Source organism: Rhinatrema bivittatum, chromosome 9 (genome assembly GCF_901001135.1).
Source record: "Rhinatrema bivittatum chromosome 9, aRhiBiv1.1, whole genome shotgun sequence".
NCBI lineage: Eukaryota > Metazoa > Chordata > Amphibia > Gymnophiona > Rhinatrematidae > Rhinatrema > Rhinatrema bivittatum.
In genome coordinates this window covers 259,572,868-259,597,187 of record NC_042623.1, presented here as the reverse complement: position 1 = coordinate 259,597,187, position 24,320 = coordinate 259,572,868, and the positions used below count along the sequence as shown (strand labels likewise).

The 24,320-nt window shown below is 40.6% G+C and overlaps 1 protein-coding gene across 1 annotated transcript in view; it reads right to left on the bottom strand.

The window, feature by feature from the left end:
* SI (sucrase-isomaltase) overlaps nt 1-24,320 on the bottom strand; it is a 350,476-nt gene that overhangs the window by 32,641 nt on the left and 293,515 nt on the right. Inside the window, 3 exon segments of the mRNA XM_029616444.1 lie at nt 4,025-4,173; nt 6,078-6,194; nt 6,298-6,332. Coding sequence (XP_029472304.1) covers nt 4,025-4,173; nt 6,078-6,194; nt 6,298-6,332 — 301 coding nt within the window.

Sequence of the window (24,320 nt, the reverse complement as noted above, 5' to 3'; positions counted from 1 at the left end):
TCATAATGTCTCTATATATTAATGATAATAATATATAGGAAAACGGGTGGAAATTTCATATATTATACAACACCATCCGGGTGTCGACGTTTTTTCTTATAATCATAAATAACCTCCCGCCTCCAATTTTTATTTGTAAATCATAACTTTAAAATTCATTGAACTGGATCATAGAAAATCAATTTTTTATATATGTCTGTTTAATTATTTTTCTTTTTTATATTTTCAAATGTTTTCTCCGTGAATAACACTTTTTCACTTATTTTTATCTCATACCGTCGTCGGAAGAATCACAATTACTTAGCTCTTTTAAATGTCTTTAGCTCCCCGACTTGCGCAAGTTTCGACAATCTGTCTTCCTCAGGGTACTTTCATTTCCTTGTTGTTCTTCTTCAAGTAATGATGTTTAATTCCTTCGGTGCTTAATCAAAAGCCTCCGTCTTTGCCAAGTTAATTAAATCAATGCCTATTACTTTCGAAACTTCTTACAAACTCATGCCAAAAAATGACATTTACATAATTAAAAACTTATGTTATAATGCAGGACCAAAAGTAGTCATTAATGAAGAACACTCTCTTTTGCTTCCTTTCAGTATTGTCCTTATTGGTGTCTTAAGTGACTTTCCAAATATTGTGTCCAGTTCTAAAGTCCATGCTTCCAAGAAGATATATATACTAAGAAAGCATGCAGAAAGAGGCTACAAAACTGGTGCAAGATCTACACCTAAAGCCCAAGACCTAAATATGAATACCATAGAGGAAAGATGAGGGATAATGATAGACATTTAAATACCATAAAGACATAAATAATACACAAGAAACAAACTTTGCCACAGTATAAGCCTCCAAGAGTGTAGACTCAGGAGTATCAGAAAATATTTCTTTATGGAAAAGGTGGTGAAAACATAGAAGGGCCACCCAGTGGAGTTGGTGGAAACTGGGATAAGCACAGAGACTCTCTAGTTGAAAAGAAGTGAGGGGAAAGCTGGAGATTGACTGGGGTCTATGACTTCAATCTTTTCAAGAGAAAGGCTATATAGGACATTTGCAATCACTGATGGGGGTTCCTTTCAGAGTCTGCTGAGCAGGGGGTGGGGGAAAACCCTCTGAGTTGTTTTCAGAGAAGGGTTTGAGGGTGGACTTGAAATTCACACACAAATTCCATACAATTTTGGTCACTTTTCTCTGAACCGCTTTCATCCTGTCTCTATCCTTTTTGAGATACGGTCTTCATAATTGAACAGAAACTTTAGGTGAAGCCTCAACCAAGAACCTGTACAAGAATATTAACACTAGGGATGTGCAGAGGGACGCCATACGTTGCATTCTGGATTCATATTCGTCGGGGGGGTAGATATGTTGCATTCGGCAAGGGGGCCCCCCGATCCATTTATACGTTAATTTCTATTCATTTCCCCGTTAAAATTAAATTAACTACACCCCCACCCTCCTGACCCCCCCATGACTTACCAAAACTCCATGGTGGTCCAGCGGGGAGTCCAGGAACCATCCCCTGCACTCACACCCTCGGCTGCTGGTTTCAAAATGGTGCCGATAGCCTTTGACCTACTATGTCACAGGGGCTACCGGTGCCATTGGTCAGCCCCTGTCACATGGCTATCGGCGCCATCTTGTGCTCCTACCATGTGACAGGGGCTGACCAATGGCACCGGTAGGCCCTGTGACATAGTAAGGGCAAAGGCTTTGAATATTGAATATTGATTTGATTGATTTTCTTTGTTTTCTCCTCTCAATTCCTGTATTGTTTGGGGGAGACATATCAATTTCATTCGCCATCTTCTGCCACACATATCCTCTAGTTGAAATGTCTGATACTATATGACCTTAATTTCTTGCTTAGGATCTTCCTTCCTACCACAGACAAATGTAAGCCATCCTTACAGTATAGTCTTTTACTGCTCCATACTTGATTCCAGGCTCCAATATGTCCAAATCGACTTTATTTACACCATGTTTTGAGCCACGTATTGAAATTTTCTAACTGGCTTATTTTTTTCCTTTCCCTTTCAATGAACAGGTAATATTTCAGAAAAGGCAATATTCTTTGCCATTTGCCTAATATCCTTCCCCAGATTTTGGAAATCATTCTGTACTGCTTGGATACTCTTTTTAGCATGGTCATTGGTCCCCAGATGGATGAGAGCATTGACATTAGAACCCTTACTTTCTTCTATGATTGTATTGACTAACTTGTTTTCGTTTCTACCAGCTGAGGATCCAGGAAGGCATTTAACTATTAAGGCCCACAGATTAGTTCCTTTGACTGTTTCTTTAGTGAGATTTGATAATGTTAAAGGGTTTTCTGATGCTTACGGAATCTTCTTCCTTTGAAGACATCACTTCATTTTCTGTTGCAGGAGCAGTTTCATTTTCCAATGTAGAGAAGGCCTTATATAAGACTATCATTGGGTGGAGTCGATGCCTCTTTGTCATAGACTTTATTCTACCTGACCCACCCTAATCCATGTATTCCTGGATTTATTACTCTTCTGTAGGAGTAGGTGTGGATATCCTGGATGTTGCTTAGTTAAAGAGACTGGGTATCTCATTGGGTTTTATTCTACCAGAGTCCACTGTAATTCTTATTTATTGCAGTCAGCTGGAGCCAAATTAGACAATACTTAGGTCTCCAAATGGTATGCCTTGGGACATAAGCACCACAATTGTTATGCTGAATAAAATATATTCTGATACTAAGTGTCAGTGTGGTGACTTGTATAGTTTTATCTTGACTAATGGACAAATTGTTGGACTGATAACCTAAGTTCTTGGAAGAAGAAAAAACCTTGGAAGGGGAGGAGTGGAGATAAAAGGAAGAAATAACTCTTGTAGGTAAAATTCCCTATATTTCTCTCTTAAAAAAAACCATGGAATTTAAAATAGAGAATAGCAAAGCTACTAGCACCTAGAAAAAAATGAAGAAATTCTATAGTTCAGCAACACAAAGCCAGAAGCAAACAGAAGTAAAAGAAATATATAGGGGTGTGCAGTGTGTGGGGTTTTTTTTTTTTTTTTTTTGTATGTGTCGTTTTAATTTCATGTAATTTTTTCTTGATTTCATTTTTAAAACAGTTCAGGGTTTTTTTTTGTGTCTTTCCCTAATTTCATGGTTATTGCACACTAGATTCAAGTTAGTGTGAACTAAGTCAAGTTAGTGTGCACTAATATGAAACTTAAAAATTAAAATAACAATTTCTGCTTTTTTTTTTTTCTTTCATTTCATGGATCCAATAAAGTGAAACATAAAAGACAATGTTGCTGACATTATCTATTTTATTTTAAATGAACGTGCATCCCTAATATATATCTTACCAAAATTAAAGATAAAAGACTAGCAAAAAAAAATTAAGCTACTAGTACCTAGAAAAAGAAAGATTTTCAGTAGTCCAGCAGCACACAGAGGCAGAATCAAAACAATAGAAATAAAAGCAATATATATATATTGGCTAAATTAAAAGCAAAGTAAAATTAAATTAAACTTTTCAGACTTATCCAGGAAGCAGTCAGGAAAGCTGTTCAGACCTCAGCCAAGCCATGTGTGAAATATGTATGTAGCTGAGCTGGTGGCAGCAGCAGAATGGGCTTCCTTCACCGCCACTGCAGGCCAGATCAAGCTCCTTCTGCCCTCGCTGCTGAGGGCTGGATGAAGTTCAGCCCAAGGGAAGCTTCTGAACTGCAGGCAGGACTCCCTGATTTATGGCCCTGTACCAGGATTGAAACTGGGCAGTCCAGATTGGCCTTATGTTTTTTAATGGGCTGTTATATTCTCTGTTTCTATGTTCTTTGATCACAGTCTCTATTATGAGTGCATTTGCTCTCTATTACCGTTTAACACTGTCTGTATACCTTTTATCCAAAGCATCTTATATGTGATTTCTATAATATTGATATAATCCATTTGAAATACTGAATAACATGACATAAAAAAGTATAGAAGCAGCATTAAAATCCCAGTGAAAATGATGCTTTTGTTGTAAAATAAAACTATATTCTCCATACTCACTCATGTAGCAATGGGCGTACAACAGTTGATCCGTGAGCATGAGCTTCAAACATTAATGTGTACAAGTAGGGGATCAGTGTGTATCTTGTATTCAGAACACTCCTAGAAATATTTTTGAATTCTTCATCAAATGCAACAGGATCTTGTCTCTGAAATAAAAAAAAAAAGCACATAATTAAAATAAAGATTAGTTTCTTGATTTGTTACCACTTTAAAAAATGCCTTTAGTCAGTATATTCAGTGACACTTAACTGACAATGTTTTTCAAATACACAACTTCAATTGAAAAAAAAAAAAAGAGACACTTGTTTGTATTTATTTATTTATTTATTTATTTAACTTTGTATACCGACTTTCAAATTAATATCAAGGAGGTTAACAATATTAGAATTCGCAGTAGCAAAATTCACAAAAATCCATAGCCCATAACACACATATCTCACTAATGATTTACATAGTTAAATCAATTACAAAATAATATCTCATTAAATTTAAAAAAACATAAAAAACAAAAATAAAAGTCTTAATAGCTAAAATTTTTACAAAATTAAAACCCTTCAAACTTTATCACCCTTCTTTAGCCTGGCCTATAACCTCCCTTATTCTATCATTTTTTACACTTTTCAACTCCTCTAAACCCTTAGGATTTTTTATGTCTCCTTCTAATTACCCTTTAAGTAAAATGAAGAGAAAGAGAAGAATCAATTGGCCTAATTAAAAGCCTGTTGAAAAAGCCAGGTCTTTATCTGTTTTTTAAAACTAGTAATATTCTCTTCAAGATGAATTTCAACCGGAAGGGAGTTCCACATCCCAGGTCCAGCCAAGGATAATGCCCTTTCTCTCACAGAACCCAAATGGGCCAATTTGGGTGAAGGAATTGGTAGTAAAGCTTGCCCAAGTGACCTTAAATTGCGAGCTGGGACGTGAATACGTAATGAGGCGTTAAGCCATTCCGTCTTACTACCATATATGGTTTTGTGAATTAAAGTAAGACATTTATAATGAATGCGGGACTGGACTGGAAACCAATGTAACTTCATCAACGCTGGAGAAACATTTTGTACTGTCATTTCTTGATCATTGTTGTCACTAGGGATGTGAATCCTGTGCCCGATCGTTTTAACGATCAGGTTCGGCTGGGGGGGGGGGGGGAATCTGATCGTTAGAGATGTGAATTGGGATCGGTTCCGATTCCAATTCACATCACTAATTTTTTTTAGTGAGGCCTGCGCCGATAAAAAAAAAAAAAAAACCCACTCCGACCCTTTAAAATTACCCCCTTAGCCTCCCCCACTCTCCCGACACCCCCCAAAAAACTTTTTACACATACCTGGTAGTCCAGGGGGGCCGCGGGGAGCGATCTCCCGTTCCCAGGCCATCGGCTGCGCTAAAAAAAATGGCGCCGATGGCCCTTTGCCCTTACCATGTGACAAGTCAAAGGTAGCGCCGGCGCCATTTTGAATATTGGCAATACGGCCTGAGTGCAGGAGATCGCTCCCGGACCCCTGCTGGACCCCCCTGCATTTGGGCTGTTGGCTGCTGGTATTCAAAATGGCGCCGACAGCCTTTGCCCTTACTATGTCACAGGGGCTACCGGTGCCATTGGTTGGCCCCTGTGACATAGTAAGGGCAAAGGCTATCAGCACCATTTTGAATACTGGCAGCTGACGGCCCGAGTGAAGGAGATCACTCCAGGACCCCCACTGGACCACCAGGGACTTTTGGCAAGTCTTGGGGGGGGGGGGGACTCCTGACCTCCATAATCTTTCTCCTGTAACACAGAGTTCTACTAACTGTATTGGTCCTAGAGAAAATGGAAGTCTTTGTAGGTATAACAAGCTGACTCCTTCATTCTAGTAAACGCAGGACCTGATTTACTAAGGGGTCAATTTTTCTGAATAAAAAAATGCTCACTACTTCCTTTCAAATGATTAAGTTTAAGGCACCGAATTGTGAAAAGACTTTCTTTTTTGCCTTTTAGAATGGGAGAAGAGCCTTAATAACTAAGGTCTTTATTGACATTAATCCTGCAGAATATCCCTTTCAAACATACCATGCTTCCTTTGCCATTATGATTTCTGGAAAATGGGTAAAAAGCTCCTAACTGCATCCAGCGGGCACACAGTTCATAAGTAGTGTCCTTGAAAAACCCACAGATATCTGCTCCAGTCTAAAGCATAAAATGTAAATAGATAAAAATTCCATGAGTTCCAAGAACTATTAAAAAAACAAAACAAAACAATTTCAATATGAAATTAAACATGAAAACTTACATAAGATATTCCAAAAAGGCTAAATTCCAGCATACCTGAAACAAAAAGAATGCAGTCTTAAAATTTCTGTTTGCTTTATTTCATATTCAAGATTTTTTAAACTAATTTAGGAAGTGGTATCTTATGAGAGCACTCATATCAGGGTTAGCATGATAAAAGGCAAATTTTTGAAAACAAGAATTACTATTTTTTAATACAATTTTTAAAAGCAAACCAATAATATCTGAGGCAGAGTTGAAGTCTTGATGATTAGTGTCAGTGCTCAAAAGTTTGAAACTTATGCAAATTCAAACACATTTTGTGTGTTTTACCATATATCCAATATAGAGATAATTTTATAACTGCCCATGTTGATGTAATGTCAATTACATGAGCACTTAATACTAGTTTTCAAAGAGAAAGAATGCATATAGTTTCCCTGTGAAAATTATCCCAAAAATACTCTACCCTAGGAATGACTCTTCTCACCATGGGTAAAAATGTATGCCTAAAGGTCCTACATGAGTACTTTTACATATATATAGGGTGCACAATTTTCTAAAAGCCTGTTTCTGTGGGTAAAATATTGCTTTAGGGATGTGCAAACCCCCAAAAATTTGTTTTGTTTTTTCATTCGTTTCATTGAGACCATATTCATTTTATTAGTTTCAATATGAAAAAAAAATATTTGTTTATTCGTTTCATTAGTTTAATTCATTTTCCATTAAAACATATGGGAGAATTATTACTGTCTACAATAGGCTCTAATATCAATTGTAATGAAACTTGGAGAAGAAATCATCAAAAGGTGGAAAGAGCAGCATGGTACTTTAGAAAATGGCAAAATGGCATCAAATAAGAGGCATAAAATAGCCTAAGGCTCTTCAAAGGGGTATGAGGCTTACAGGATTCATAGGAGTTATCTAATGCAATAGAAGTGAAGCAAAAAAGCAGTAAGAGGAGATTTAGAAAGAGGATGGCTGCCCATCAATAGTGTCACAAACAGTTTATTAGCATCATGAGAGGCAAAGTATCTTCAGGACTCCAAGGCAAAAAGAAGGGGGAAATGAAGCAGAAAATTTGGCAGAAAAAATCTCAAAGTACAGATAAAGGGACCAAGAATCAGAAAGAGTGGTATCAAAATAAAGAATAAAAGCATGGGAAAGGTGAACAGCAGCACCCCAGATTGGCAAGAAGTCCTCAAAGTGTAAGAGATGGAGTATTCCAGGAAGATATCAGGCAGAAAGAAGTTAAGAATATCAAGGTTTAAAATCTGCACATGGCAGCAATGCTGAGGAGCATAAGGATCTGAAGGTGTAGCATGAGGGGATTAGCATTAAGGCAGAGTGGAATGGGAGATACCATTCATTCCATTGGAGCACGCAGACAACTATAGAGAGGGCGGTTGACTCTTCCTGTCAAAGTATGGCTGTACCTGGCTGATCCATCAGTCCAGTAGGTTAAGTTTGAGTAAGCCACATACATCATAACAAAGTGGTAGGTAGGTACCCATATGCACAGTACAGAGAAACAGCTAGTGCAATGAAATCAGTTATGTTTCATGAAACGATGCCACAAGTGTGCAAAAGAATGGATAGCCATAGCAAAAAGGTGAATACCATAGTTGAAGAATTGTCTTAAAATCCGGAGGAGTATTTCAGAAAGTTTATAATGCAATCTGTCTAGGGCCTCAGTGATAATGTTTGGAACATGGCATGCCATAGCTGTAAGTGACAGGCTTCAGCGTTAATGTTTGGAGATGGCATGCCGTAGCTGAAAATGATAGGCCTCATTGGTTATCATTGGACAATGGCATGCCATAGCTTCTCTAAGTGACAGGCCTAATTGGTAATGGTTAGAACACAGCATGCTGTAGCTGTGAGAGGTCTCATTGATAATGGATGGAACATTGCATGCTGTATCTATAAGTGATAGGCCTCAGTGTTAATGGTTGGAAGATCACATGCCTTAGTTGTAAGTGACAGGCCTCATTGGCAAGGGTTGGAACATGGCATGCAGTAATTGTTAATGACAGGCCTCAGAGTTAATGGCTGGAATATGGCAAGCTGTAGCTGTAAGTAACAGGCCTCAGAGGTTAGGGTTCGAGGAAGCCAGGATGGTTTTAAGTAGAAGAGTCAGAGAATCTCTGTGGGGTCATGCCCCTGTGGCATTTGTCAAACACTACACTGAGGCCTGATTCTTCTGACCTCCCTTGCCTGCTTCACCTCAACAACTCTTTGATGCTAAGCAGACAGGGGAGGTCAGTGAGATCATACTTCAGTGGTGGCGTTTTGTAAACACCAACACTCAGTCATAACTAGACTATCTTCCCTTGCCTGCTTCTCCTCAAGAACTGTTTGTGGTTAAGCAGGAAGGGGAACATAAGAAAATGCCATACTGGGTCAGACCAAGGGTCCATCAAGCCCAGCATCCTGTTTCCAACAGTGGCCAATCCAGGCCATAAGAACCTGGCAAGTACCCAAAAACTAAGTCTATTCCATGTAACCATTGCTAATGGCAGTGGCTATTCTCTAAGTGAACTTAATAGCAGGTAATGGACTTCTCCTCCAAGAACTTATCCAATCCTTTTTTAAACACAGCTATACTAACTGCACGAACCACATTCTCTGGCAACAAATTCCAGAGTTTAATTGTGCGTTGAGTAAAAAAGAACTTTCTCCGATTAGTTTTAAATGTGCCCCATGCTAACTTCATGGAGTGTCCCCTAGTCCTTCTACTATCCGAAAGAGTAAATAACCGATTCACATCTACCCGTTCTAGACCTCTCATGATTTTAAACACCTCTATCATATCCCCCCTCAGTCGTCTCTTCTCCAAGCTGAAAAGTCCTAACCTCTTTAGTCTTTCCTCATAGGGGAGTTGTTCCATTCCCCTTATCATTTTGGTAGCCCTTCTCTGTACCTTCTCCATCGCAATTATATCTTTTTTGAGATGCGGCGACCAGAATTGTACACAGTATTCAAGGTGCGGTCTCACCATGGAGCGATACAGAGGCATTATGACATTTTCCGTTTTATTCATCATTCCTTTTCTAATAATTCCCAACATTCTGTTTGCTTTTTTGACTGCCGCAGCACACTGAACCGACGATTTCAATGTGTTATCCACTATGACACCTAGATCTCTTTCTTGGGTTGTAGCACCTAATATGGAACCCAACATCGTGTAATTATAGCATGGGTTATTTTTCCCTATATGCATCACCTTGCACTTATCCACATTAAATTTCATCTGCCATTTGGATGCCCAATTTTCCAGTCTCACAAGGTCTTCCTGCAATTTATCACAATCTGCTTGTGGAGTCAGTGGAGTCATGCATCAGGAGGGGATTTTGGGAAAAATGAGGCAGAGGAACTCAGCTGAGTCATGCTTCGGAGGTGGATGTTGGAGAAAAGGAGACAGAGGAATCCAGCGGAGTCATGCCTTGGAGGTAGATTTGGGGAAAATGAGGCAAAGTATCCCAATGGAGTCATGCCTTAGAGGTGACTTGAGCATGCAGAGGAACTCATTGGAGTCATGACCCTGCAGTAGTTGGAAGAAGGCAGGCATTCCAAGCATGGTGTGAGATGTATGGCTATGTAAGGCTGCTGCTGGATGTGAGCCCTGTGCTGTTAGTGTAGGGGTACTTTATGTGTATTTCTGCTGCAGGATCTGTTGCTAGACCCCTGTGTTGTTCATGTTGGGATATGGAAGTGAAAGGCTGCTACTGGATGTCCTGTCAGACCCCTATAATGTCAGATCCCAGTGTTTTTCTTGGGAACATGTCAGGAGAAAGTAAGCTCAGTTAGACCCCAGTTTGTAGATGGGACATGTGAGGAGGCAGCAGGGAATGACAGGCCCCAGTTTGGACATGTTTTCAGGCAGATACAGAGAGAAGTGCCTGTTGGCCCTGTGATATTGGTAAGGGCAAGACAGATTTTGTCAGTGTATGTTGGCACCTGTGATGATTTTGTAGATACATCAGAACTCAGCATTGTGTTGTGTCGCTCCTGGATTGGCTTTTGGAAGCAGCATCAGTGTAGTTATTGAAGTGTGGCCCCAATAACGTTGTTAGGGACACAGCATTGCATCTCTTCTAGCCTTGTCAGGAGTAGCAATGCGGTAGGTGTAGTGTGGCCCAAGTGGTGGTGTTGGCAACATAGCAAGGCTAAGCATTGCAACTCTTCCAGCCCTAGATCTTGCATCTCAGGCTTGGAAAGGAGCAATAGTGTAGTTATTGTAGTGTGGCCCAACTGGCGGTGTTGGGGGTAACAGCAGGCTTCAGCACTGCATCTCTTCTAGCTCTTGATCTTGCATCTCAGACCTGGACAGGAGCACTAGTGTGAGGGTTGGCCTAACTGGTGGTGTTGGGGACAGAGCATTCAGTAGGATTCAGCATTGATGTTTTCTGTCCCTTTGATAGGCTTTTCGGACTGTGGTAGGCAGCAGCAGTGTGGTTATTATTGTGTGGCCCAGCTGGCAGTGTAGGGGACACAGCCAGACTCAGCATTGCAAACCTTTCCTGACCTCGATCTGGCAACTTGGGACTGGAAACAGCATCAATGTGGTTGGTGAAATGCAGTCCAATTGATGGTGCTGCAGACAGAGCTGGCAGATGCACTCAGTCAATCACAGTCACTGGATAATGCTGGATGTAGGCCCCATTGCTGTTATTGAGCATGGCATGCAGAAAAGCAGAGCATCCAGCAGCTACAGGCCATTTACATTCCTTTCACTCATCTTGCCACTCACATAGCAAATCTGGATAGCCAAGCAAAGACAGATTAATCTTAAGGAACACTACCATTGCTTCTCCATCAAGTGTGGTGACAGCCTGGAATGATGAGGGCTTATGATGTTTCATGTAATGGAAAACACTCTTTCACCGAGGACACTTGTTGGTGGATAAGAGAGATAGTGTTGAACCACTCTCGCAGGGTCTGGCCAGATGCTTGACTTGTGAGGCTCTTATGCCAGCACATCTATCTCCATGTCCTCGATGATCTTAGTGAGGCAGTGTGTCACTGAGATTTGAGCTGCCATCTCCTTTAGTGGAATTGGACGTGAATCTTTCTTCCCAGCTGCTTTAGCGATCGCCTGGGACAGAAGTGAGGATTATTTCCGTTTCCTGTGGAGGATGTGCTAGGTGGTGATGACAGGGTGCTGCTCTGACTTCGCACTACTGTCTGACCTGGCAATGATGATGTTTCCTCCTGTGCTACATCCTTCCTCTGCTTCAAATGTTGACACTCTGGCTGACAGACCTCCTCTATCTGCATGCTCTTCATATATGTCAGATTGTTTGCCTCCTGTTCATGTCTTCCTTTCATATGTGGATCATAAAATGTAGTGAGTATATATATGGGGTTTCTGTTCAGACGTCCTAGTCTCTCTGCTTTTCCAAGGTCACTAAACAGCACAGCACCTCACCTCTTCCTGTTGAAAGCCCTCCGACTTTTCTAACAGGATGTTTACTATTGGGATGAAATCACCCAATATGGTGCTTGTAGCATTCAGCTTCTCTGTGGCATCCTTAAAGGGGTTCAGGATTTTCACAAGCTGTCTCATGACTGACCAGTCATGATGCCCTAGGGGAGCCTGCACACCTATCTCCTTTTCACCTGAAAGAGAAGTAGGAGTATTTGCTGATCCACTAGCCTCTGCAGCATCATGTAGTTTGAATTCCAGTGGGGACCCACAATCCAATTCACTTCAAGAAATCCTTAAAAACTCATCTGTTTCAGATGTATTTATTTATTTATTTATTTGTTTGTTTATTTAAGGGTTTTTTATATACCAAGGCACGTTTGCAAAACATCACCTCGGTTCACAATGTAACATAACTTAGCAACAAGCTTTACAATAATAACATTAACAGCAGCTGAAGGCTTTACAATAATAACATTAACAGCTTTACAATAATAACATTAACAGCAGCTGAAGGCAGAGTTGTTATTCTTTTTTTATGACATCACTTGTACAGATTGCTTTCAAAATTACTTCAAATAAACATTAACCACTTTACACACTACATAACCATCCATTTCTTTCAGTTCTCTTTTCATATACCGTATTAATATATAATATGGCACTTATTTTGTATTTATGTTTAATTTGAATGATATTTAATAACTTATGAATTTGCTTTTATTTTATTACAAGATTTTTGTAATTTTTAATTTAATTAATTATGTTATTTTATTTTTATGATTTGTATCTTTTGTACACCGTTTTGACTAAACCTCGTTTGTAAAAGCGGTATAGAAACATTTTTGAAATAGGGGAACTTCAGGCTGAAGAGTCAGGAGGATCTCAATGACCTGCAGTTGGACTGGACAAACTGGTAGACTAATTGGTAAAAATGGTAATTTTATTGTTGTGTGCATGTTAGAAAATCTTCCAATTTATGCATGTAAAAGCTGACTTACAGTGGGTAAATGCATCTGAAATTTAAATCTAGTCACTTCAAGATTTTTAAAATTAGATGTAAAAGTACATGGTTATACCAGTTGCACACACTTATTTGGTTAAATTCTGATTTATTCATCTAAGTAATAACTTTGCTGAACTTAGCCAGATAATTTCCAGGTTATCTGATTAAGTAGTGGCATTTATACAGACAGTTCTGTTTTATCTGGCTAAGTATCAACATGGTGAAATTAGGACTTAGCTGATCATTTCCTTTCCTTCACTTCTGCAAAACCAGTCAAGAAAATATAGCCTGAAATTTAAATGCCCTGCGTGCGTAAAATCCTGGCTTTACGCACGTGGCCGGGCCTTGCGCACGCTGAGCCAATTTTCGAAGGGGCCCAGCCACGCACATAAAGACCGGTACGCACACAAGTGCCGGGCTTCTTTGAAGGGGTGGGCTGCGGGGAGGGGTGAGGCAAGGGACGACTGGGTCATCGCCATTGTTCACTGTCCCGAAGACCCGGCTGCCGGTGCGCACAACTTACTGTGCAACAAAGAAAAAAAAAGAAAATTGTAGGGTTTAAGGGGTGGGGAGGAGAGGAGAGGGGAAGGGGAAGGGAGGTTAGGTAGGGGGGGTAGGGAAGTTCCCTCCCAGTCCGCTCCTTAACTGGGGAAGGCCAGAATGCATCACCGCGTGGAAATTGCAGAAGTCCCACCCCCTTGCATGCCGCTGTCCGCACATACGCCAGCACATGCATGTTATAAAATCGACATGTTCATGTGCGTTCGCAGAGAAGCGCGCATACATGGACGTGTGCTTGCCCTTTATAAAATCTACCCCTATGGGTTCTATTCCTTATCCAGCAGCTGAAGGCAGAGTTGTTATTCTTTTTTTTATGACATCACTTGTATATATGTCATACACGGAATCCAGTATAGCCAGTAGACATCTGTCATAGCTAATCAAATTATAGCCATCAACATCTTAAATTCTAATAAATATATAAAATTAAAGACTGTGAATAGAAATGTAGTTAAATTTAGCTTTCCTAATTTAATGATTAAAGTGAGAAACACTCCTACCATGAAAAAACATCTTAAACAACTTATTTGCATTCTGGACACCTCATTCTTATTTATTTAATGAAAGAAAATCCCTAAAGAACAGATTACTCTTCCAGTATGGACTTCTTGACTGGTGTAGCAGAAGGAAAGGAAATTTTCAAGTAAGTCCTAATTTCACCTTCCTTATCCTTCTGCTCCACAAGTCAAAAACATATGGGATGAGCAAAAGTTAATTTATAATAGGTAGATAGATTGTAAACTCATCTTCAAAACAGTTGCGCCAAATTAAGTACCATGTTTGATGAGTAAATATAACATAACATTTTGAAAATGGTCTTAATGTTGTCCAAGTGACTGCCTTGCAAATGTCAGTTGGACTAACTGTCCCAATTTCAGCCCATGAAGAATACTGCACCCTTGTTGAATGTGCTTTAATCAATCTTGGTGCCTGTCTGCCTTGCAGTAAATATATTAATTAAATTGCTTCTTAATCCACCTTGCAATTGTTTCTTTAGAGGTGGCCTCACCCTTACCTGGGCACAAAATAATACAGATGATCTATCTGTATTATGAAAATTCTTAGTAAACTTTAGATAAATTAAAAGGCATCTGCTTATATCTAGGAACTGTAGAAACTCTGACACTCATTTATACTCACATTTGTTGAATGCTGGTAAAACACTTTTGATTTACATGAAAAACTGAAATCACATTTAGCAAAAAAGATGGAATTGTCCTTAGTAATACAGACTCCTTATTGAGCCTTAGAAAAGGAACCCAATGGTAATTGATTGATGAGAGCTCCTAACATAGACTCACCCAGTTGGTTAAATATTGAGCGCTCCCTTATCTATCCAATTCCCAACCTTGCATTCCCGGGAATGCTCTTTTCCTCACATCGTACGCACAACAGGATTCTGCTCTCTCTATATCAAGCCCTAAAAGAATTCGACCAATTATGTTTTAAAGAAAAACCTACCTGGTTAAACTCTAACTTACTCCCTATCTGGAATACACACAAAATTCGAATAGCTGGTCGCCCCATAAATTGGCCTATATGGCACGACAAAGGGATATGGTTTCTCTCTTCTATTGTTTCCCAGGGCAACATGCTTCCTTTCTCTTCTTTGCAATCGTTGTTCCAACTCCCCTCCAGCCAATTCTATGCTTGGCTACAACTTCGGGAAGCCCTCAAGGAATTGAACCTTTCCACCTTGAAATTAGACCAATCACCTTATTTGCTTTCCTTTTTTGCGGAGATAGGCACTCATAGGCATCTTGCCTCTAAACTTTATGAACTGCTCTGCACTCTCTCCCTCCCCAACCCGGCTCTAGCTCTGCAACACACATGGTCCGCAGAATTCGATGTCCACCCCTCGGCAGCGGTATGGACCCATGTTTGGTCCTCTTCCATACGTATCTCCTTATCAACTAGTTTATCTCAAACATCCTTCTTCATTATGCATAGAGCCCTCTGGACTCCTTGGAAACTTCATAGGGCTGCACTTATCCCTTCCCACCGATGCTGGTCGTGCAATAATGTGAAGGCTACTTTGGAACACATGCTCTTTACCTGTCCGTTAGTTTTTGACTTTTGGGTACAGGTTTGGACTAGAATATCGTCCTTACTTACTATTTATAGGCCGATCTCATATGATTTAGTAATATTAAAAGGAGCCCACCCCGCACTTGACCTCCCACCCCCGCATAGGAAGCTACTTGATTTCCTCCTTCTTGTAGGACTGCATAACATTACCTCTAATTGGAAACGTAGTGACTTCCTCTCAGAAGCTCTCTGGTGGAATACCGTCTGCTTATACAGCAAATATGAGAGGGCAATGGCCATTAAGTATAATCGTTTAGCTAAATGGGACCTAATGTGGAAACCTCTTGACAATTACACCACCTAATGCTCTCATATCCTGATTTTACTATTTTTATTGACCTTACACTGTCAATGCTGAAATGTAAGGATGGATGCACTTCCTCTTTTTCTTGCTCTTCTTTCTTCTACCCTCTTTGTATTTTCTTATTTCTTTTTCTGTTCCCCATGTTGATTACCTGTATTGGTGTCCTTAATAATTCAATGGTTATTGTTCTGCGGTTTATATACATTATAATCATTCTGATATGTCTTTTACTGTTTGACATGCTGTACTCGATTATTTCCTGAGGACATGTACATGTATGTATGAAAGCATTGTCTTTACTTCTTCAATAAAAATATTTCAACTAAAAAAAGAAAAGGAACCCAAAATGACAAAGATTGCATCTCTGAAATGCTTCTTGTTGAAACAATTAATACTATGAAAACTGTTTTCAAAATCAAATCTTTTAATGTTGTCTGTTCTAAATGTTCAAATGAAGCCTTTGTTATGGTACATAAAACTAAATTTAAATTCCATTGTTGTACTATAGCCCTCAGTGGTGGATGTAGTTGTTTAAGCCCCTGGAGAAACCGTGAAACATACTTATGGGAGGCTATTGATAAACCCTTTACACTTCCCCTAAAAAAAAGAAATGGCTACTACTTGAACCTTCAAAGAGTTCAATACCAAACCTTTATCGAGACCCTTTTGCAAAAAGGATAGAATATCTCTTATTTGCGAACACCAATGAAAGCAATCTATCTACAATAGGAATCAAAAGTACACCAGACCCTCACATAAGCCAGCAAAGTAGAATTCTTTTTAGAGTTTTACACTGTTTTGATAACAGATGGCGAGTAATCCAGATGACCTGGATTTTCTAAGTTTGCAGAAAATCCAGCGGTAATGGGGGGTGGGCCTGCGAAAGCCGGCAGCGATCGCACAACCGCGGTGCTATCGCTGCCGGCTTTCGCAAACCAATAGCGCCACCGTGAAAGGTGGTGCTATTGGCCGTGTTACTGACGGCGATAAGGCTCCTTACCTTTTTGCCGTCAGCGATGTCTTCACGGCGTTTGCCCCGGTGCCACCCTGACTCCTCCCCTTCCGGTGCAAGCACCACCCAGAACCCGCCCCGATCTAGGTATCACACGCGAAATGGGACTTTTCGCGTGTGATACCTTTGGAAAATGACCCCCTTTGGCCTCTTAAGAGCCATGCAGTAAGAGAGTATGGAAAAGGGTCATCCATTTCAATTGGCCCCTGAGGAAGGATCCCCCTGATTCCTAGTAGAGATAATGGGCCGTCTTCTAACAGGCTGCTTAGATCTGCATACCAAGGCTTTCAAGACCAATCTGGTGCCAGTAGAATCACATAGGCACTCACCTTTTCTATTTTCTTTATTGCATGACCTATCAATGGCCATGGAGAACAAATGTACATTAAAATCTCTCCTACTTTAATGCATTTATTGCCTAGCTGCTGAACTCTCTTTGCTGACAGTAAAAATCTCCTTGCTTTTGCATTAAATCCATCTGAGGATATCCCCACTTTTGTACTATCTGCTGTTAAGCACTCTGGCATAGCTCCCACTCTCCTGGGTCTATAATGTTTCTGCCAAGAAATCCGCTTTTATAATTTTCTGTCCTGCAATATGTAGCATGGAGAGCTGAAGCAGATTTTGCTTAGCCCAAGCAAATAGAGGATCTGTCTCCTCCGAAGTTCCTTGACTTCAGGTATCATCTTATTTATTTGTTTATTTATTTATTTATTTATTTAACAGCTTTTTTATACCGACATTAGAATGCACATCATATCGGTTTACAACTCAACAGTAGGTGGAAAACACAATGAACAGGGGTGGGAGAGGGACAACAGTAGAAACTCAAGGGCAGGAGGCTCTAGGGGGAGCCTGAAAATTGAACTAGAGAAGTAACAATAACTCAAGAGGTAACATCTTGTTTGTTTATATTTATTATATTTCTATACAGTCAATTTGTATTCAATCGTAATGGTTCACAACATAAAAACAGTCATATAATCATATAAAATTATAACATAAATAAATATAACAAAAAATTAGAATTAAAAACTTTAAAAAAATCTAAAAAAATAAAAAATATAAAAACAATTATGGAACCTCAATCTCATATTTCTTTTTGTCATCGCCATAATATGTAAGCCTTAGTCTGTTTTCATTATGTAACTTTCATAAGCATGTTCAAATAGACATGTCTTTAAGTTCTTTTTAAAAATATGAAAGTCTTGTTGCAGTCTTAAGTTGGAGGGAAGCAAATTCCAGAGTTTAGGGCCAGCAATCGAGATAGCTCTTTCTCTCACTTCAGTCAAGTGTATGGATTGAACAGAGGGAATAGTTAAGAGGCCTTTATTCGCCGATCTCAGGTTCCTTTGTGGGATATGCAAGTATAATGAAGCATTTAGCCATTCTATTTTATCATGTAAACTGATTTATGTAAAAGACATAAAATTTTATAGTCAATTCTAAATTTAACCAGGAGCCAATGAAAGGCATCAAAATAGGCATTATGGGGTAGATTTTTAAAAAATGTGCGTTCGCGTACTTTTGTTTGCGACTGGTGCGCCAACAAAAGTACGCTGGATTTTAGTAGATACGCGCGTAGCCGCTAAAATCCAGGATCGGCGCGCGCAAGGCTGCCGATTTTGGGCAGCCGGCGCGCGCGCAAAATCAGAGCGGCCTCGGAGGGAACTCTCTTTCGCCCTCCCCTCACCTTCCCCTCCCTTCCTCTACCTAACCCACTCCCCCGGCCCTATCTAAACCCCCCCTACCTTTGTCCACGGATTTACGCCTCCCGGAGGGAGACGTAAATCCATGCGCGCCGAGACGCGACCCGGGGGCGGTTCCGGAGGGCATGGCCACGCCCCCGGGCCCGCCCCCGAAACACCGCGCCCCGCCCCAAAACGCCGCGTCGATCGGCCCCGCCCCCGACACGCCCCCGACAAAAAACCCCGGGACTTATGCTAGTCCCGGGGCTCTGCGCGCGTCGGCAGGTGCCGACGCGCAAGGCCCTGCTCGCCTAAATCCGGGCGGATTTACGCGAGCAGGGCTTTTAAAATCTGCCCCTATGTGATCAAATTTCCTTCCGACGGTTAAAACTATGGCAGTTGCGTTCTGTAATAACTGTAATAATCGTAAGGAGCTAGTAGGTAGACCAAGAAAAAGCACGTTACAATAGTCAAGATTCGAAAAAATCAGCTTCTGGAAAACCATGCGAAAGTCATCATGACATAAGAGGGTCTTCAATCATTGTAGCATGTGTAATTTACTATATTTATCTCTAATTTTGTGGATAATTTTTTTCTTCAAATTAAAGTCACTATAATTATACCAAGATCATGAGCTTGGTTTGCTATTTCAAATTGCCAAGTGATTTTTTTTTAAAAAATAGCTGCATTTGTTGCTGATTTTCTATTAAGTAAGATAATCTTGATTTTTTATTATGCAGAACAAGTCTCGTATGAGACAACAGTTGGCCAATTGCAGAAAAATAGACCTCTATTAGTTTCAAGGTGTCTTCCATGGAAGAAACTGCATTGTCTTTCAAGACTCACTGCCTTCGCTTTGATGTGACTCTGAAATTAAAGTAATGCCAATCTTATTGCTCTCAACTCTGATTTTTTAACTATAACCATTCTGTTTGTGAGCACTGATTTAGGCAATGAGCCCCCACAACCTGTCAGGCTGGCATCTGTTAATAAAATCCAATCCAAGCATGCCAGTGGTATTCCCCTTTGCAAGTTTGCAGTGTTAGACCAACATAAGCTATCCCTTGCCTTTGCTGGCAAAGAAAGAAGAATCTTGTGGCCTTGTGTCTGGGATTTCCACTGGATTAGCAGGGCTAATTGCAGAGACCTAATATATGTTCTTGCCCATGGGACCACATCTAAGGTGGAAGCAATGGAGCCTAGAAGTTGGAGATATGACCATGTCAATGGTAGTTGCCTACTTGGAAATTGCTCCACCTGAGTATTGATGTTTACGATCCTTTTGTGAGTTATTACCAAATCTTCACTGGTAATGAATAGGGCTCCCAAATGCCCTTATCACTTGAGAAGGCTGCAGATTACTTTTCTCAAAGTTGATTATCCATCCTAACCATTGGAGAAAGGGCACTACATCATCAGTTGCTGTGACATCTTCCAAATATGTTTTGCTCTGGATCAACCAATAATCCAAATATGGATGGACCATGACTCCTTTTCTTCTTAAAAATACTGCTGCCACCACCATTGCTAACCCGAAAGTGCCTTGAACTTGTAGTGCCACTCTAGTTTAAAAAAATTATATTGAAGCTTCGCTTTTATTAATGCTACAAGCATAGAGGATGTAGGAGAACGGATATGTGCATGTTCCAGTGTGGTAACTTTTGATGGGAGATCATCTAATGCTGCCTTTTGAAGTTTCTTTTGATGGATAGTGTAGCTGATTATATTACCACGTATCGTTGCTTTAAAGGCTGCCCAGAGTGAAGCATTAGAGATATCGGGCGTACTATTGAAATGAAAATACTCAGAGGTTTTGGATTGTATCTTGGTGATGAACTCTGGATCAGCCAGAAGAGCAGGGTTAAACCTCCATTGTCTATCAATGGTAATGGATGCTTGCAAGTCACATGTCATGGAGACTGCAGCATGATCAGAGACCAAGATAGGAGAAATGCGTGCATTGGATATCCTAGGGACTATTTTTTGGAGATCAAAAAATAGTCAATTCGAGAGTATGAAGAATGAGGAAAGGAAAAAAAAGTAATCCCTTTCCGTAGGATGAAGTAGCCGCCAAGGATCCGAGAGGCCAAAATTTTTCATAGTATGTTGAAGCAATTTACAAGATTTGGAGTAGGTGGGGCAAACTGTGGATTTCTTGTCCAGGTACAGGTCAAGTGGTTGATTGAAATCTCCCCCAACGAAAGTGAGAGAAGAGTCTATTGTTAGTAGCTGTTGAAAGACATCCTGAAAGAAAGAAGGATCATCAGTGGTCGGAGCATACAAATTAAGGATGGTAAATGATTCCTTGTGAATCGTCGCCTGAATAAGATTCCAACGACCATCTGGGTCTGCGATTTGATGAGTGATAGTAACCGCCAGACCTTTACGCAGAAGTATGGCTGTCCCCCTTTTTTTATGAAACGCTGGGCTGAAAAAGACATGACCAACCCATTGTTGTTTAAGTTTTAATGACTCAGAGGCCGACAAATGTGTCTCTTGTAGTAAAGCAACATCTGCTTGCAGAGACTGTAGGTAAGTAAGTATTTTTTTCCTTTTAATCTGATGGGTAAAGCCATTGACGTTCAGTGAGACAAAGTTAAGGGCAGATTTATGTGATGCCATCAAAAAAAAGAGAAAAAAGGTCCATTCATATGAGAACAGCTGCTATGAGTGAAGCGTGGTTCGTTTTAAAGATGAGATGTCCAAACCAATGCGATGAAAGTATAAGGTACCTGCTTATGGAAGAACAAATAAGAAAAGGAGAAGGTAGTGCAGAGAGATGAGTAAAGAGAGAGAAGAATGAAGAAAGAATAGGGAGGAAGAAAAACTAAGGGAAAGAGAACAGACAAGAAAAAACAAGTGCACAAATCACAAAGATTGTGAAATAATACGCTAGTAAAGAGCCTCCAGGCGTACCATAGGCAACTCCAAGATCGCAGCTCCGCTCCTTGGCTGGGTCCACAATATTGGCACCAACGGGTAAAGTTGACTAGCGGAACTATGGTATCCAATTGGTTCTATGGAACCTCAATGAGAGATCCAGAGAATATGATGTGTAAAAGAGATTGCAATGAGTAGCAGTACCGCAACTCCGAAGAAGAGAGCCATTACAGTTTCACGTAGGGCTTAAGCAGTAAAAACTAGTGAACAAAAGTAAAAAATGGTAACGATAAAGCCAAATAATGGCAACGGTAATAGCAGTATAACCCGTATGAAAAACAGACACTTCAGGACACCATAACATGCGCATGTTCACAAGAATGTAGATAAACCTCTAATACTTTAGGATCCAGAAAAACTTGGGTTTGATTTTGATGAGTGACCCACATCTGTGCGGGATATAGTAAGCCATATTTAGCCTCTATTTTTTGCAGTCAGGGCCGTAGCGCCAGGAATGCTTTGCGCCAATCCGCCATTGCTTTTGCAAGATCAGGTACAAATAAAAGTGGGCGTCCCTGAAATTGTATGGGTGCTTTTGTCCTGGCGGCCGATAGGATCATTATGGCTTGAGGATAGCGCAGTACTTTTAAAATGATCAGACAAGGGTACTTAGAATTCCTAAGTGGCTGGGAGGGAATCTGGTGGGCTCGTTCCAGCTCGAAGGGTTGCTCAAAGTCTATCTGTAGACTCGCAGGGATCAGTTTAAGTAGGAAAGAGATAATATTCGTACCTTCCGATCCTTCCGGAACTCCCAATATCCTGATATTGTTGCGTCGATTATGATTAGAGAGATCTTCAATATCTCGATGCAGACTATCCAGCTCTTTTGAAATACGCGACATCGGCTCCGTAGTAACCAGCAAAGAAGAGACCTGTGTTTCAACATCATCTAGACGAGCTTGAAAATATTCCATCTTCTCTGACATAGTCTGCAAATCATTTCTAATTGTGGCGGTATTATCGATGTTAATCTGGACAAGATCTTTTAGATGTTTGAGTTCGGTAAGAACTAAATCAGCCGACGCCATTACTTTAGGTGGTGGGGCCTTGTCGGGCAAAGGAGGGTCTGGTTTGGCCCTTTTTGAGCTGGCGCCTGCCGCAAAGGCCGCTTCAATTTTTCCTGTTTTGTTGATAGTCATAATCCTGCCACAAGCAAAAATGATCGTTAGATAAAGTTTTAGGCTCCCGTGGCTATAATTACCCGAGAAAAAGGAGAGGAGTCAGGAGGAGCTGCAAGCTTAGGCGGCCATTTTGATTGCTGCTCGAGAGCCCCCCCCCCCCCCCCAGTATAAAAAATTAAGATAGCTCTGGCTGCTTTCTCTCATTAGAATATGGAAGTATGCTTCTTTCACAGAAGTTAGGTATTCTTACTTCCTTACTGAGGATATTACTGATCGCAGAGTTTCAATATGAAAACAAGGTGCATGTAAACTTTGGTTCACCCCTTTTAGATCTAAAATTGGTCTGAAAGTAACATCCTTTTTGGGGATGATGAAATACATTAATTAATATCCCTTTCGCTGTTCGCTGACCAGTACTGAGCATATGGCTTGCAACAAGACTAATTTGTTTAAAGTTGAATGAACTGCCATCAGGTTTTCGGGAGAATGCGCAAGTGATATCATAAAACATTCTCTTTCCTGGCACTTGAAATCTGGGGAATATCCATTCTGAATAATATCCAAGAACTAATGGTCCACTGTAATATGGATCCACTTTTGAAGAATCCCTGTAATCGTCCCCTATAGGGACTATCATAAAGTTAATCACCTGGGCCTCATTGTGCAGACTGTGAGGATGTTGAAGGTCTTGCTGAGTCAGGATGTGAACTTCTTACCCCATGAAAGGACTGCAATCTCGCCTTTCCTTGTAAAGCTTGTGCTGACATCATTGAATTGGTTCAACTCTAGCAAAGAGTGATAATTTCATCTAAATGTATCTTCTTGTAGACTTTGAGGCTTTGAATCACCTAGGTTCCTGACTAATCTATCAAGTTCATCATCAAACAGATATTTGCTCCTTTAAGGTAACCTGCCTAGATGAGATTTAGACCAGGTATCCACCACCCAGTGACAAAGCCAAAGACGTCTTCTAGCTCCCATAGACAGTGCTACAGTTCTGGCAGATACTCTGAGGTCATATAAACTGATAAACATGCTGTAGCCGATGCAAATCTTGCTGAATCCTTCTCCTTTGATAGATGCTGAATCCAGTGCAAAAGAGCTCTAGCTATATAGCTGGCACAAATCGCTGCCTGTAGCGTATCGAGTTTGCTGAAAACACATGTTTTAAAATCAGTTCTATCTTTCTATCCCGTGGATCTTTTAAGGTGATTCTGCCTTCCATAGGGATCATAGTCTTTCTTGTAACAGCCAACACCATTGCATTCACCTTTGGTTGTTGAAACAAATGCTCCTGCAACTCCATAGGCAAAGGGTATAGGGCCAGATTTTCAAAGTCCTACACACGTAAATCCAGAGGATGTACGCACATAGGGGGAGTATTTTATAAAGGCCCGGTGATGCACGTAAAGTCCCGGGGCTTTACTAAAGGGGCAGTCTGAGGGTGGGGGCGGGGCCAGAGGCCTTCGGCACAGTGGCCATTTGCCGCTGTGTCGGAGGATCACATGCCAGCAGGCTTCTGGTGCACGCAAAAGGTATAATAAAAATTTTGGGGGGGGTTAGAGTAGGGCTATGGGGGAAAGGTTAGGGGAAGGGAGGGAAGGTTTAGGGGAAGGGAATGAGGGAGGTCCGCGGGCGTCGGCGCGTGCAGGGAGTACAATTGTGCACCATCTTACACGTGCCGACCCCTGATTTTATAACATGCGCGTGCCTGCTATAAAATCGGGCGTACATATGTGCGTGCCAAGTAGTGTGCACATGAGTATGCCTGTGCGTACATTTGAAAATCTACCCCATAATATATTAAATTTTCTTAAGAGCCTATAAACAGCTTCTGGAGTTTCCAAATCTGAGACAATCATTGTCTCTATTTCAGAATGTAATGGGAAAGTAGTGG